Source organism: Felis catus, chromosome D2, assembly GCF_018350175.1.
Source record: "Felis catus isolate Fca126 chromosome D2, F.catus_Fca126_mat1.0, whole genome shotgun sequence".
Taxonomy (NCBI): domain Eukaryota; kingdom Metazoa; phylum Chordata; class Mammalia; order Carnivora; family Felidae; genus Felis; species Felis catus.
The window spans coordinates 71,611,736-71,628,249 of NC_058378.1; the positions used below are offsets into that span (position 1 = coordinate 71,611,736).

Genomic DNA, 16,514 nt, shown 5'->3' on the forward strand with positions numbered 1-16,514 from the left:
CTGCGATAGACTATTCAGGCAAGCCAATGGGGTCACAGGTAATTCTTCTTTAAAAGAAAAAATCCTTTACATGTGTGTACTAAGTAAAAATTAGACAAAAAATATGTATACCTTTCCATGTAAAATGGGATCTCTACCTTCATTTGGATATTTAGACAGCAGACCTATAGGAAAGTTTTTTTGAGAGGAGCTGCCTTTTCAAATGACTATTCTTGCCCAAGTTTTCACCCTTCCATAGCTTTAAGGGAAATACTTTAAAGGAAGGGCCTTAAGTTCTTGCTTTATTTATTTATTTTTTTAATGTTTTTTAAATTTATTTTTGAGACAGGGAGAGACAGAGCATGAACAGGGGAGGGTCAGAGAGAGGGAGACACAGAATCTGAAACAGGCTCCAGGCTCTGAGCCGTCAGCACAGAGCCCGACGCGGGGCTCGAACTCACAGACCGCGAGATCATGACCTGAGCCGAAGTCAGCCGCTTAACCGACTGAGCCACCCAGGCGCCCCTTAAGTTCTTACTTTAAATGATTTTTTTACACTGCAGGAACAGAAATAAGTATGTACTTTATAATAAAGTATGGGACAAGTGCGTCTGCATCAGGCACAGAGAGAAAACAGAAGGGAGAAATGGGAAGAGGCAGAGTCTAGAACCTGGATTTTATTTTTTAATTTTTATTTATTTATTTTGAGAGGGAGAGGATCTCAAACGGGCTCTGCACCGTCAGCGCAGAGCCCAGGGTGGAGCTCCATCCCACGATCCTGGGATCATGACCTGAGCTGAAATCAAGAGTCAGACTCTCAGCTGACTGAGCCAGCCAGGCGCCCCTCTAACCTGGATTTTAAAGGATGAGTAGGAGGTTCCAAGATAGATAAGGAGGACAAAGGCATTTCAGGTAGAAGGAATAGCAAATGCGGCACACGGAGACCTACATACAGCTTCGGAGGGATGAGGGTAGATGGCAGAAACTACATGTTGCCTTCTAGGGAGCAAAGATTTTAATTTGTCAGGTCACATTTACAATTTATTTGCTTCTCAATTTAAACAGTCTTTCTGGTCATTTTTCTCCGTTAATGACTGTAAACAGACCATGCTTGAACATTCATTCTTCCCTGGAATGTTTATATCAAGTCAGCAATTAAAGGAGAAAAATCATTTAAAAAAAATAGATTTCAAATAAAATTACTTCTCTTCTATTAGCGCCAGACTACTCATTTTAGAAGAATACAAAATGAGACATCGTAAGTTAACATTTCTTGAATTCTTACTATGTGCTAAGGCATGGAACTTTACACACGTCATTTCATTGAAATCATTCAAAAACACTGGTGCTGATTAGCCCCATTTTACAGGTGTTGGTGACTGAGGCTTGAATAGTTTGCCAAGGTCATCCAACTACAAGTGACTGAGCCAAGATTTGAATGCAAGTTTCTAATTCCAGGCCCCATGCTTTTTTTGTTTGTTTTGTTTAAAAATTTTTTTTTTACATTTAATTTTTGAGAGAGAGAGAGAGAGAGAGAGAGAGAGAGCGCGCACAAGTGGGGGAGGGCCAGAGACAATGAGACACAGAATCTGAAGCAGGCTCCAGGCTCTGAGCTATCAGCCCAGAGCCCAACACGGGCCTTGAACTCACAAACCGTGAGATCATGACCTGAGCCGAGGTCGGACGCTGAACTGACTGAGCCACCCAGGTACCCCTCCAGGTGCCATGCTTTTAATACCTGCCAGATATTATATCAAACTTGGTACATATGTCCTCCTTGGAAACAAGGGTGACTCTTGTCTTTCCATTGTTTTCTCTGTAGGGCTTAGTGTTATGGTTTAAACTGTGTGTTTACAAAAATGTGCACACATACAGACAAAGCAACATGTCATCAAATAAATATATAGCATACTAGGATCGTGTTGTACATACTATGACGGTAGTAAGTAAATGACAATAGAAATGTAAGTAAGAACTTGGCATTTCCAAGTATATTTTGATGTTTATTTATTTTTATTTATTTTTATTTATTTTGAGAGAGAGAGAGCGCGCATGCAAGCAGAGGAGGGGCAGAGAGAATCCCAAGCAGGCTCCACAGAACCCAATCTCACAAACTGTGAGATGACCTGAGCTGAAATCAAGAGTTGGACGCTTAACTAACTGAGCCACCCATGCCCCCCTCCAAGTATATTTTGCATTTAAATATTCTAGAAAACTTCACATTTTATTAAGAGTAATTTAACCCCTTTATTAAGAGCAATTTTAACAATAAGGACAGGTTGATAAAACCATGTGATTTTCAAGTTGAACTGTGAACTCTGAAAAGTATCGATGAAATTTTATCTCAAAAAATCAATAGGGTTTATAAGAACTCTCCTGAGGAGAAGCTTTAGCTTTGTGAATAGTTGTCTGTTAATGAGAGATGTCCAAAATTTTTCTTTGAGCTCCTCATGCGTTCACAAATGGAGATTAATTAGGGGCTATAAATGTCTGACTTGCCAGTGTTACAGTGTGATTCAGTAGCAGTCCAAAACAGAACCTGCCTTTTCTACACATCCTGCCTGATTCGGCTCAATGTTTAAAGGCCAACCTGTTTCGGGGTGCCTGGGTGGCGCAGTCGGTTAAGCGTCCGACTTCAGCCAGGTCACGATCTCGCGGTCCGTGAGTTCAAGCCCTGCGTCAGGCTCTGGGCTGATGGCTCAGAGCCTGGAGCCTGTTTCCGATTCTGTGTCTCCCTCTCTCTCTCTGCCCCTCCCCCGTTCATGCTCTGTCTCTCTCTGTCCCAAAAATAAATAAACGTTGAAAAAAAATTTTTTTTTAAAAAAAGGCCAACCTGTTTCTATATAGACTTAAAATTCAGATCTTCTGAACTGGCTGATTGAAAAAAAAAAAAACAACAACTTTAATTGCAAGTGCATACAAAATATTGATTTACATGTATTTTTCTTGGTCAGGTTCCCATTTCCATATAAATGGCTCTTATTTTGAATTCTTGTGCATGGACGTTAGCTAATAGAATATATTTCAGAATATTGATTCAGTTTTTTTATAAGAATATGGCAAAAAGAATCATCTGAATCCTGGCAAAGATAATTATACCATGAATATAAACTTAAGTGTGTAGCTGAGATTTTTCTCAGTTTGAATTAGAATAGGGGAAATATCAAGAGTATTTGGGTACAAATATGCAGTTTTAAAATGTTTGAATGTTTGATGAATTTTTTTTATTATTATTATTTAGATGATAAAGCCCCAGTGACAGATACAAATATCCCTTCTCATCTGGACCAGATGTTGGGTATTTTGCTACAAGAAGAACGTGAGCGAGAATTCGGAGTGACAGGGCCATGCATGGAATATTTGCTTCATCACAAGATCTTGGAAACGTTATATACCTTAGGGAAAGCTGACGTAAGTTCCTAATCCACATCGTGTTCTTGGGCATGTAATACATGCATTAATGTCTTAGAGACAGAGAAGCTGCCAAGTACTAAATTTAATTATAGAGGTACTTATTAAGCATGGCGGGATTCAAGTCAGGATTGTGAAAAACAGAAAGCATGCAGGCTGTACAAATGTGACTCTCCGTAGAGCTAGCAAAGCCTCCAAATGCTCTAGACAACAACTGGTACTTAGGCTGCTTAGAATTACAGTGTAAACATTTGTGAAAATAAAGTCAAGTGCACATACTCAGAGCCATAGGACATGAGAAGGAACCCAGTGAACGTTGTGTTACGAAAATACGAATTCTTTTTCACAGTCCTGAAAGAGAATGTCACTGATTGTTCTGACATGACCTCTACTGATGAGTGGAGCCAGGTTAACTTTTTAGGCCTCGTGAATCTTGAGAAATCTTTGCAAAACTGATGTTATGGTATAAATAGTATTCTTTACCAAGAAACTTTCAAATTGTGTATGAAGGCAAGTTTCAAAGCCTGTGGGTTTTGTTCTGTGAACTTCTGTAACATGTGTGAAAATCCAACTGACGAAAAAATTAATAGACATCTTGAAACACCAGACAGAGTCACGAACAGTGGTGTTAAGGACAGTTTGCTTTTAACCAAGTCTGTAATACTCGCAATTCATTTTAAGTTAAATTCATGTAATTTATATTTTAGAGACAGGACATCTGCTTCCAGTGCCCTGCAATTCATTTCCTTCCTCCCTTCTTTCTCCTGTCGTGTGGAGAGAGGGGCTTTGCAACACTAACTTGAATATAGATTAATTGGTTTTTGAGTGAATGTTAATAATTGTACCACTGGCAAATTAATTTTTATATTGGTGATTAAAACATTATTAATGTTTTATCTGAATAATGCAAGGTATTTGCTATCTAAAAAAAATATTGTGCTTAGGATTATAGTTTATACTGTTTCCAGATAGCGTGTCTGTGATGATGCTGTGGAAATAATACTCATTTTGTGACTGTTTTCACTGCAAGGCAGCATAAGCAGGTCAATCATAGAACATAGAACCTTGTTAGTTCGTGCTCTCTTAACCCACCAAGTAAGTAATCATTTACCTCCTTTTCAGCAAAGATCGAAAACAGCTGGCATGTCATAAACGCTTCTTCATTGTTTATAATAATCATAATGTAAATAATTTTGCAGCTAATGTAAAGCAGCATTGTTAGAATGAATCACAGCATTTTGTACCAGAGGGTTCCTTTTATTTACATATACGTGTTGGAAGGCTTTGTTTACTCCTGCATCTCTATGATGGAGGGTTATTGATCACCCATCATTAGTGTAAGTAACAAGATTCTGCTTTTGCTTTAGCCGTGGATTTGACCATAGTAGTTTCATGTTTCTGTAGTAGTTAGAACATAAACAGGTTGATGTTGCCCGAACCAGCTCTGATCTCAACAACGTGTTACTATCACGCTGCTTGTAATTACATTAGCCTGTGGTTCCATAAGCTATATTATAGTCCCAGGTGTAATTTTATTTCCAGAATACCAGTCATTAATATTGGGTTGAGAATTTGATTCTGACGAACTCATTAGTTGGCCGATTGCCTTGGCTTTTGAGGGTGAAATATATTCACGTGTGTATTTCTCCTCGTCTTTAATTTAAAGGCTTTTGAGTGTGTCCGTATTGCCTGTTTTCTTCTTGTTCGTGTTTCTTTTTTCGCATACCCAGTGTCCTCCAGGAATGAGACAGCAGGTGTTGGTATTCTACACTAAACTTCTGGGAAGAATCCAGCAGCCACTACTCCCACACATTAATGTACACAGGCCAGTGCAGGTATTTTCTCCCCCTTAAATTTGATTGGATTTCTTTGAGCGTATAAATTATTTAATGCAATTTTTCTGAGAGTAAAAATCATGAAGTTATTCTCAAAATAACATGTAAATGAGCAAATCCTTGAGCTTTTTGTCTACCCGACATGGTATTATATATGCTCTTGATGTTTTTCTCTTAAAAATTTATACATCAATTTTTCCTTTAACTTACCTCTCTGATACCTCAAGGAGAGTTTCTTGTGCGCCTTATTGCCTTTTTAGGGCAATTGAAAAATTAGTAAATCTGTTTTGTTATAGGTGATTTTAAATAGCGTTCTGTCTGAAAAATGCAAGGTATTTGCATTATTTGAAAAATTTAAATACACGTAAGGCAAACAGACGACTGTTTACATACTTGTAAAAAGTAACCGAAGTTTCAAAATTTGTTTTAAATTTTTTGACAGAAATTAATTCGACTGTGTGGTGAAGTCCTTGCAACACCAACGGAAAATGAAGAAATCCAGTTTCTCTGTATTGTGTGTGCAAAGCTGAAACAAAATCCCTACTTGGTTAATTTTTTTCTGGAGGTACGGTACGCTTCTTGTCAACCTTCAAAGCATGCTTATATTAAAATTATTTTGAGAATTGAATTCTGCAAGTAATATTAGAAGGAATTACATCTGTGGGTATCATATGGCTTGTTTTACCTCCTAGAATTATTTTTCACTTAAGATCACTGTTTTAACTTGAAATCTTCTGAGGAAAACAATTTTCAGAGAAAATAGTTGAGCCAGATACATAGGGCAGCACAGGGTCTCGACACATAGAATCAAGGCTTAGCAGGAATGCAGCTTGAAGGGGAAAATCAGGGAGAGAGAAGTCACAGAAGTTTATAAGCTATCATGTTTTCAGCCAGGCAAGCTCTAGTGTGGAGCATGGGTGACCCGGACTGGGGCAGGGATGGTGTGTGCAGATTTGGACAGATGTGCAAAGTCACGAGCTACCTCTCCAGCCTGGGATCACAGTTGGGATTGCTTTCATGTTCTGTACTGTCTTTTCTTAGCCATAGTCATTGAATCATACTTTACTTATTACATCAACTGATATTTTGGGTTTTACTTCTAGTTTTAAATTAGACGATTTTTTTTAAGTTTATTTATTTTGAGAGAGAGAGAACGAGCACGTGTGTGCACATGAGCAGGGGTGGGACAGATTAAGAGCGAGAGAGAGAGAGAGAGAGAGAGAGAGAGAGAGAATTCCAAGCAGGCTCCATGCTGTCAGCACGGAGCCCAATGCGGGGCTTGAACCCACAAACTGTAATAGCATGACAGGAGCTGAAGTTAAGAGTCAGATGCTTAACCGACTGAGTCATCCAGGCGCCCCTAAATCAGACAATTTTTGTGTACTTTCTTCTTTCATTAACTTTTTTTTTTTTGTTTTCAGCAGTGAAATTATTAGGAATATGGTAGAAAAAACAGTTTTGATTTTTTAGTTTTTTAAAAAATCTTTTTCTCTCTTTTCTTTTTTTTCCCCTAGATTAGGTATAAGTTACATACAGTGCAGTTTCCCCTCTTTGGGTCTTCAGTTCTCTGAGTTTGACGCACAGTCACGTGGCCACCACCACAGTCGAGCTACTCAGCAGTCGTGCCGCCCTCCGGCACGTCCCTTGTAGCCATCCTGTCTCCACCCCTGTCCCCGGCAATCACTGATGTGTCTCCGTCCCAGGTTTCCTCTTGTACAGAAAGTCACAGAAATGTAATCAGCCTTTGGGGTCTGGCTGTTTTTCCTTGGCAGAATGCATTGGAGGTTTGTGGACGAGTTTGGTCCTTGATATTGTTGAGTAGTATTCCATCGTATGGATGCATCACCATTGTTCATGCATTCAACCAGTTGAGGGACTTGGGGTTGTTTCCCGTGTGGGGCAGTTATGAATAAAGCCCCTCTGAACATTCACACCCAGTTTTTTTGGTGCGTGGATTTAGGTTTTCACACACTTGGGTCACTACCTGAGAGTAGGTTTGCGGGATCGTGTGGCAAGTGTACTCTGATTTTCGTAAGAAACTGCCGCACCGTTTTACTACATGGGCTTATCGTTTTGCGTCCCGTCAACAACGTATGAGAGTAGTTCCCGTTTTCCACAGCCTAGTCAGAGTGAGTGTTGTCAGGGTTTGGTTTTGTCTTTAAAAGCTTGAGCCAGTCTAGTAGGCGGGTCTGTTTTCTATCTCACTTTACGGAGTTAAGCCACCCGAGATCCGCTTCTGCGCTCCTGATGAAGACGGACAGGCAGCCGAGCTGCACCATTGCATGAATTTAAGGTTCTGGTTGAAGATGAGGATTGTGAATGCCAGTTTCTCGTGATGCGCCTCATATTTTGAAAGTTTGCTTCAAAACGGCTGGAATACATTTATGAGTTCAGATTTCAAGGACTTATTCATTAGAATGATATTACAGTCCTTTAGTTTTCGATATAAATATATCAAGTATCTCAGTCTGGCCAAGTCAGATGTTTGTTCTCAAAGTGCACTTTTACTAAAGTTTTCTTAGATACCCTAGTTACTTAAATGCATGGATTTTTGCCCGAGCTTAAGCTTTAAAAGGACTTTTTATCAGAATCTCTGCAACTTACTCAGAAGTACACAGCCATAGATCAGAAGCAGAGAAAATTTGTGGGCATATGTAAGGTGATGGTGAGATTACCCTTTATTTACCTGTCCTCAGAGAAATGTTTATATTTTTTTATAAAAATTTTTTTTAATGTTTTTATTTATTTTTGAGACAGAGCGAGACAGAGTATGAGCAGGGGAGGGGCAGAGAGAGGGAGACACAGAATCTGAAGCAGGCTCCAGGCTCTGAGCTGTCAGCACAGAGCCTGACATGGGGCTCGAACTCACGGACCGTGAGATCATGACCTGAGCCAAGTCAGACACGTAACCGACTGAGCCACCCAGGCACCCCGAGAAATGTTTATATTTAGACTTCTCTGCAAAGAACCCCCTTCAGAATCAGTGACATGTCTGCTGTAATACGCCAGTCTTACAGCACATACCTCTCCACAGCCCGAGGTGGTAGGTATCTTCATTTTCTCAAGACTGTTCATAAGCTTTTAATGTAATTTTTACAGTCTCCCTGGCATTAGCGTTATTTAAGTGCATTTTCTTTTCTTCTGCTGGCCAATAAGTTCCTTGAGGACGAGGACCCTGTCTCATTAATCTTTGGGTTCCCACAACTTCTCTAATATCCGGTATAACGTATAATAACTGCTTAAATAACACTATTGAATGAATGAATCTTCAGAACAATGCAGCTATATTACTCGTAAGTGTAGAGGATAACAAAAGTACTTTGCAATTCTCATGCATGTGTCCCCTGAAGTCTAATCTCTCTTTTCATTTATATCAGCCACAGTTTACATCTCCTGTGATTTAAACGCATATGGTAAATGAGTTAGAAACAGTCTTTGTCCTAAAGGAGCGTATAGTCTGGTGACAAGGGTAAGGCTCATACTCAGACTATAATCTGAGGTAAAGTGAGTATCTTAAGGGTACAAAGTAAAAGTACCTTAAGCCTCGATAGGCTGAAAGGATTACATCTGCTCTCGGTGGTCAGGAAAGACTTCGTAGAAGAAACTACCTTTGATGTGAGCCTTGAGAGCTGTTTAGAGAAGAATAGATGAACATAAGTAAGGGAAGGAAGGTACAGAAGTGTGTGGTGTGGTCAGGAAACAGTACACTTAGGATGTGTGATAAGCGAAGGGCCTGAAGGGATAGACAAGGAGTTGGTCAAAGGCTTTGAACGGCAGGACGAGGAATGTGAACATACGTGCAGTCACTGGGGAGCCATTGAAGATTTTGGAGCAGGGATGTTATTACACGGTGGTATCTGTGCCTGAAGTTCAATTGGCGGCAGCATCTTGTACAGTGGGTTCCTTTGAGTGGAGAAGGAAAAACAGAGGAACTAACTCGGCGGCTGGGGGAGTGACCCCAACGAAAAGTAACATGGACTGTAAGCGGGAAGCCATGGGTTGGAATGAAGTGAATATGTTGAGGAGATGCCAGAGGTAGGTTCGGTGGGTCTCGTGCAGGAAGAAGAGAAAGGATGACGAATGTGTGAACTCCCGAACCAGCAAGGCTGTCGCTGACAGAAAGAACGGAGCCCTGGGGGAGCTCATGTTGAGGGGAAAGATGGTGATTACGGTTCTGGAGGTTCCGAGTCCTCCTGGTGTCCTGTTGGAGAGAATTGGCAGGTATCCGGTCTCACAAACCTGCGATTTGGGAGAGAAGTCTGTGTTCAGGAGATCTGGGGGTTGTGTGTATAAATGTGCTTTGGCTGTCATTAAGATCCCTAGAGCAGAAAGTTTCGAGAAGAACCAAAGTGCAAGAGAAGGCAGCATTTCCTCATCGCCTACGGAACTTTTAAGAGACGCGGATTCCACCATAGTGTTGGACACTGACACGAATCTAACGTTGTCAACCATACTCAGTAACGCAAACAAACAAATAAAAATGCGGCTTTGTTGGCTCCTCCTCCGAATGTTCCCATTCGGCAGGTCTGGGTCTGACGCAGGAGTCTGCGATTTTCTGTAGCCCCAAGGAAGACCGTGACCTTGACAGTCTTGAGTCCTACTTTGAGAAACGCTAGTTTAAGGACTGAATGCAGTCCTAAGAGTATTCTGCCCTTTGCCATTCTTATCTGAGATACCACTTCCAACAATATTAGTAGAATTTTAGATGGAATCGAATGTTTTACATTCACAAAGATTGTGATACGCAGTTTTCTAGGAAACGGGACGGTTGTTCTGTAGTTCTACAGAAGCGTTTTCTTTTAACATGTGCTGCGGGCTCGATTTCTCAAGAAGATTGGTCCAAACTATATTTTTAACTGTAATAAAAGTGATTTATCATAGCTATCATCTAACTTTGGAAATAGAACTTTGAATTCATTCAGCATTTAATGCACCTCTGTGCTAGGTGAAATATGGTGATCGGGCCTGTGGAGAAGCTGGTTTATGATGACGTCTGACCTGTGTGTGTGATTTGATTTTTGTTCTTGTGTTCGAATGGAAAACAAAATACTCTTTGCCTCGAAACGAATGGTTAGCTTTGGTTGAGATTCTCTTTGTGTCTGGGTGTGTGTGTCGGGAGGGTGGGGCCGACATGTCCAGTAAATCTGTTTCCATCAAGAACACTAATAAAAAGGTTCTGAAGAGGGGCACCTGGGTGGCTCAGTCAGTTAAGCGCCTGACTCTTGACTTCAGCTCAGGTCAGGATCTCAGAGCCCATGGGATCGAGTTCTGGTGTCGGGCTCCATGCTGACAGCACAGAGCCTGCTTGAGATTCTCTCTGTCCCTCTCTCTCTCTCTCTCTCTCTCTCTCTCAAAACAAATAAATGTTAAAAAAAAAAAAAGTCCTGAGAATATTGAGTCCTTTTTCTAAAGTAAACATAGGAAACAAAGGAAAACATAGAAAAATCATCTTAGAAAACCAGTCCTAAAAGAATCAATGTGAAGGCTATGTATTTTCAGTAACCCAGTGAGGAGGAAACATTTAATTGCAATTGAAAACTCCTGAATCTTCTCCCCCCCCCCCACTAACATAAGTTGTTTGTAGCAGTAGTCAAATAGTAATCACTAATACTGTTCATTGCTGTGGTCATGGTACATTCTGCAGTTAGTGTGAAAAGTGTTCTAGATGCCTCTGCAATTTAAAAATATTTAGGGGTGCTTGGGTGGTACAGTCAGTTGGGCGTCCAACTTCAGCTCAGGTCATGATCTCACAGCTGAGACAGTTCTCACAGTTCGAGCCTCACGTCCGGCTCTGTGCTGACAGCTCGGAGCCTGGAGCCTGCTTCAGATTCTGTGTCTCCCTTTCTCTCTGCCCCCGCCCAGCTCGCCCTCTGTCTCTCTCTCTCATAAATAAATAAACATTAAAAAAAATCTAAAATAAGTAAGTAAAATAAAATATTTAAAACACAGTTTGTTGAAGTCCGAATATTTTCATTTGTTCTAACACTTCTTCTATCTGTTGCTACATTGGCTAGACTTTATGTTTATGGAATTGTAATTCTATAGAATTATAGAATGTTAATTACAGAAAAACCAATAAAAATGTGACTTCTGTTTTATAAGTGTTTTGAAAGGAATCTTACAGAACATGTATTCTCTTTCAGAATAAGTTGAAATCACTGGCTTCCAAAGGAACAGCAGATGTAATTTCAGAAGACACATCGAAAGGTCAAGGTCAGGATTCCTTGTCAACAGACACGGGACAGTCGTGTCAGCCAGAGGAACTGTCTGGTGCCACGGGGCTGGAGCACGCAGAGTTAGATGATGAGCCTCCTCACCAGCTAGATGACCTGTCCACGAGCCTGGATAATCTCACCGTCACCTCACTGCCGGAGGCCACCGTCATTCGTCCCAACCAGGATTATAACTTAGTGAATTCCCTGTTAAATCTTACTAGAAGTCCCGTGAGTCTCCTTTACTCTTCCCCCCCACCCCCCACCCCATATCCTGATCACAGTTACATGCATTTGAAATAGAAAAAAAATATATATATACATATATATAGATCCTTATTTTCGTGTAAAACATTAAATCTATTTAAGTTGAATTTTTTCCAGGCAACTTGCTTCACATACATCTAATTCAAAAATTGAAGGGGTGTGTGTTCTTCCCATCAGGATGGCCGAATAGCTGTGAAAGCCTGCGAGGGCTTGATGTTGTTAGTAAGTCTGCCGGAGCCTGCGGCCGCCAGGTGCCTCACACAGAGCACTTGCTTGTGCGAACTGCTGACCGACAGACTCGCCTCGCTGTACAAGGCCCTACCTCAGTCAGTGGATCCGCTAGATATCGAGACCGTGGAGGCAATTAACTGGGGGTGAGCACCGTTACTTGTGTTTTCCCCTAGACGTGGCTTCTTCCACCTACACTTTTAAGTTCACTTCTGTTTGCAGTGACATAAACGTTTAGTTTTGGAAAGAGGGACGTTACTTGTGATCATTAAATGGGATTATGTTCGGAGACCCATTTGTTACCAATCAGGAATGAGTTGGTATGGGAACAATACAGCTGCTGCGTAGTTATTTTTCCATTATACTGATCAGTTAAGACCTTAATTACATTAAAACCAATAACGGTATCTGATTTTTTTTTTCCCTCCCAAAGACAGAACATCCTTTTATAAATACTTTCTGCAGCCTCTAGGGGAGTCTCATGTCTGGTGGCCTGTGTATATGGACTCTCTCCTCCTCCCTTATTTTTTTACCCCCTTTACCCATCTTTTGGGGCTCCCCCTGATTCTCATTGTTAGATGTGATTATCACAGAACATTTATAAGTTTATAAAGCAGCATGAGGAAAATTGCCCCTAATCCCATCATCTATAAGCAGCCTAATATTTTAGTATAATAACCTGTTATAATTTTTCTGTGTATTTTTAACTCTTCCTTGGTTTTTACCTGTCTTTTTTTTTCACTTTTTAAAATATTTGAGAGAGAGAGAGCAAGTGTGAGCAAGGTAGGGGCAGAGGGAGAGGGCAAGAGAATCCCAAGTAGGCTCCATACTCAGCTGACCCCCACGTGGGCCTCCATCCTGTGACCCTGGGGCCATGACCAAAGCCGAAATCAAGAATTGGGACGCTTAACAAACTGAGCTATCCAGACCCCCCTACTTGTCTTTTCCCCCTGATATTCTGCCAACATCCTTAGGGCAGACCCATGGGTTTACTTTACTACTGTGTTGCAAGGCAGGAAGAGAAGCAGGCTGCTTGTTTCTTTTTGCACACCTTCCTTTACCTTCCTTTTCTTCCATCCCAGCGGCTGAGAACCTCAGACACTTCATTCCTGCCACTTGGTCATATTTATGGCAGAAGCATGAGGAGCTGTCTGTGTGTTTTTTTCCTCCACAGCTGCGTTCTTGTTAGTCTCTCTGTTTCCACTCAGTGAGTGAAATTATTTACAACTTTTGATTTAAAAGGTTTTCTTTTCCCCTTGGCTTTCTTTAGTCATCCGGCGTTGCCTGTGTAAATATATCTTACTGTGTAAGTTCATTCACATACCTTCATCTTTCCATATGTACTGAACTGGATGAATGCTTTCAGATAACTTTGGACTAAGCATTTCTCTCCCATGTCCTACAGCTTGGACTCATACAGTCATAAAGAAGATGCTTCAGCATTTCCAGGAAAACGAGCCTTAATTTCATTTCTTTCCTGGTTTGATTATTGTGATCAACTCATAAAGGAAGCACAAAAGGTGTGAATTTTTTTTGTTATTTATTGATAATTTTTAAATGTGAATGTCTATTAAGTCAAATTTCCTCAGTTTCTATCCCCAAATATATCTTAATTATCTTAGGATAGCACAGTAAAATAAATACAAATAAACAAAAAAACATGCGTGTGTGTGTGTGTGTGTGTGTGTGTGTGTGTGTGTTGCAACTCTGGAATAAATCACAGCTCAAGCTCTGACCTTATATGTCTTTAAGTATTACAATGGAAGGCTTCATAAGGTGACATCGACCTCCCACCATTTCACCTCCTTGGGGAGATGTTAATACTGTAATGTGATTGGGATAATATTTTTGTCCTGTCTGTCTTGTTCTTGGAAATTTAGACGAAATGTAAAGGACCAAGTAGCTAACATCTAACCCAGGTTTATGCGCCATCAACAAGATGGTCAATAGGCACGTTTGTTTTTCCACATTAATTCAGATGGAGGGTGCAGACTGGCTTGTCGATGTTACAGATTAATCTCTCTTTTCCATGAAAACAAAAGAAGATAATGATGCTCCTCCTATATTCTAGACTGCTGCTGTTGCTCTTGCCAAAGCTGTTCATGAAAGATTTTTTATTGGCGTTATGGAACCTCAGTTGATGCAAACGTGAGTGGCCCTTTTCCATTAAAAAAAGAAAACATTGCTATGTTCATGTTATTTTTGCCCACTAATTACCTGTTTGTTATGCCCAGTTCTGAGATGGGTATTCTGACATCAACTGCCCTGCTCCATCGCATTGTTCGGCAAGTAACCTCTGACGTTTTGCTTCAAGAAATGGTGTTTTTTATCCTTGGAGAACAGAGGGAACCAGAAACTCTGGCCGAAATTAGCAGACACCCTTTAAGACATAGGTTAATAGAACATTGTGATCACATATCTGATGAGGTATGTATGTAATGATTTAGAATTGGACTTCCATTCTTGGAAATATGACTTTAATGTACTTGTGATGCTTTGAGTGCAGCCTCTTCACGTGGCTTTAAAAATTGAAAGCATGCGGGGCGCCTGGGTGGCTCAGTGGGTTAATCTTGGTTTTGGCTCAGGTCACTATCTCACGGTTTGTGAGTTCGAGCTCTGCATCAGGCTCTGTGCTAACAGTGCAGAGCCTGCTTTATATTCTCTCTCTGTCTCTGTCTCTGTCTCTCTGTCTCTGTCTCTCTCTCTCCCTCTGCCCTTCCCTGGCTCGTGTGCTCTCGCTCTCTCTCAAAATAAATACATAAACTTCAAAAAATGATTTAAAAATACACCAGTAAATGAAAATTGAAAGCATGACTCACAGGATGGCAAGAAGAATAATGTATTTAGACATATTTCTCAGCCTTTATTATCATTTTTGGTTTCAGATAAGCATAATGACATTAAGAATGTTTGAACATCTCTTACAAAAACCCAATGAGCACATTCTTTACAACTTGGTCCTAAGAAACCTGGAAGAAAGAAATTATACTGAATATAAGCCTGTGTGTCCAGAAGATAAAGATGTGGTGGAAAACGGATTGATAGCAGGAGCCGTGTAAGTTCCCATCTAACTCTGCAAGTTCAGCATCTTATATTGAATCGCAATTTTCTCTCTCCTCCTCCTTCTCTCCCTTATTCATAAAAAAACAAAAAAAAAAACCTCTTACCGTTTACAGGATTTTCAAAAATAAAGTTTAGATGCCATGATAGCACCATCCCTTTAAGTCACAAGTGGTATTCATTAAACTTAACAAAATCAACGCATTCTTGAGTTTGATGTTCATGTAAGATACTAACATCCCTATAAAATGTAATTGTTTTACTGGTAAAGTTATGTAATGTTTTCTAAGACATTTGAAAAGAGAATGGTAGACAATCTTCTGGTTTAGAAAATGTACTAAAATTTCGTCTTTTTTTTTTTAAATTAAACGTAGAGATCTCGAAGAAGACCCATTATTTACTGACATTTCACCAGATAACACTCTTTCAAATCAAGAGTGGCTTAGTTCTTCACCTCCTGCTACTCCAGACCACCCCAAAAATGACGGGAAAACCGAAGTCCATAAAATTGTAAATAGGTGAGTTGCCATGTAAATGTGACTTACATCTCTTTTGCTTGGTTTTGTAACCTATGATAGCTCTGTTCTTAGGTTGTTCCAGTGATATATTGTGAATTCAGTTTTCCCTTCTTTTATCTGAAGATTATATCAGCTTTTTGTCATGTTTATGTAGCAAGTGACAGCGTAGGGGCAACAGTCAATAGCAGAAGAGAAGAGCTGTCTGAATATAGAAACAAAAACAATAGTGGTTAAGTAAACCTTCAGAGCACCCTACTTTGTTTTAATAACAATAATTGTAAGTAATTCCCAGTTGGAACAACAGGGGGAGTTTCCGGTTTGACAGATTGTACTTAGTACACGTGTACTGACCTACACTAAGCCTAGGACTCTACCTTTTTGATACTGTGGTGGTTTTTACCTTTTTTTTTAAGTGCGCTTTCTGTGGCGATGTTCTCTTTCTGCCTTGGCAGTGCTGTCACTGCTATGCCTGGTTCTGGCAGGTGACTTTAGAGAGATTGCTTGTGGCTCAAGATGTAAAATTAGGTGCATAAAAATCTTCGGTTCAATTCCTTCGAAGCCGGTTTCCCGAGATGAGCAGGTAACGGCGGTCTCTGATTGTGCTGTAATGTAGAAAGAAGTTGTCGTCTTAGGCTTCCTTCTACTTTAAGTGAAATGAGTGATTTTTAAATAAAACCTTTGAGATAATGAAAGCGTAATCAGTAAAACCGATTCAAGATTAAGTACTTATGCCTATGTCATTTTGTTTTTCGGGTTTCCATTTGCATCAGTGTTTGGCTAACCTGAAGCTATCACCCGATAGTTTAAGACATAAAGATATTGAATTGTCAGAGTATTTATGTTACTGCTTGTGGCTTTTTTTGTGGAAGTTTTCTCTGTCTGGTACCCGATGAAGCAAAATCATCCTACCATGTCGAGGGCACTGGATATGACACCTACCTCCGAGATGCTCATAGGCAGGTAAGTGAGGTAGTTATTTTTGGACATGAAATCTAGTAAGAGTG

At 40.3% G+C, this 16,514-nt stretch overlaps 1 protein-coding gene across 3 annotated transcripts in view; it reads left to right on the forward strand.

The window, feature by feature from the left end:
- Positions 1–16,514, forward strand: part of FHIP2A (FHF complex subunit HOOK interacting protein 2A) — a 38,270-nt gene that overhangs the window by 9,105 nt on the left and 12,651 nt on the right. For 2 of the 3 annotated variants that reach the window (XM_023240971.2, XM_045040721.1), the window contains exons 3-13: positions 3,221–3,390; positions 5,121–5,225; positions 5,668–5,790; positions 11,369–11,668; positions 11,882–12,078; positions 13,338–13,452; positions 14,004–14,080; positions 14,167–14,359; positions 14,818–14,987; positions 15,367–15,510; positions 16,380–16,470. In XM_023240971.2, coding sequence (XP_023096739.2) covers positions 3,221–3,390; positions 5,121–5,225; positions 5,668–5,790; positions 11,369–11,668; positions 11,882–12,078; positions 13,338–13,452; positions 14,004–14,080; positions 14,167–14,359; positions 14,818–14,987; positions 15,367–15,510; positions 16,380–16,470 — 1,685 coding nt within the window. The remainder of the gene's footprint in view (positions 1–3,220; positions 3,391–5,120; positions 5,226–5,667; positions 5,791–11,368; positions 11,669–11,881; positions 12,079–13,337; positions 13,453–14,003; positions 14,081–14,166; positions 14,360–14,817; positions 14,988–15,366; positions 15,511–16,379; positions 16,471–16,514) is intronic. The other variant, XM_045040720.1, reaches the window with a different exon arrangement.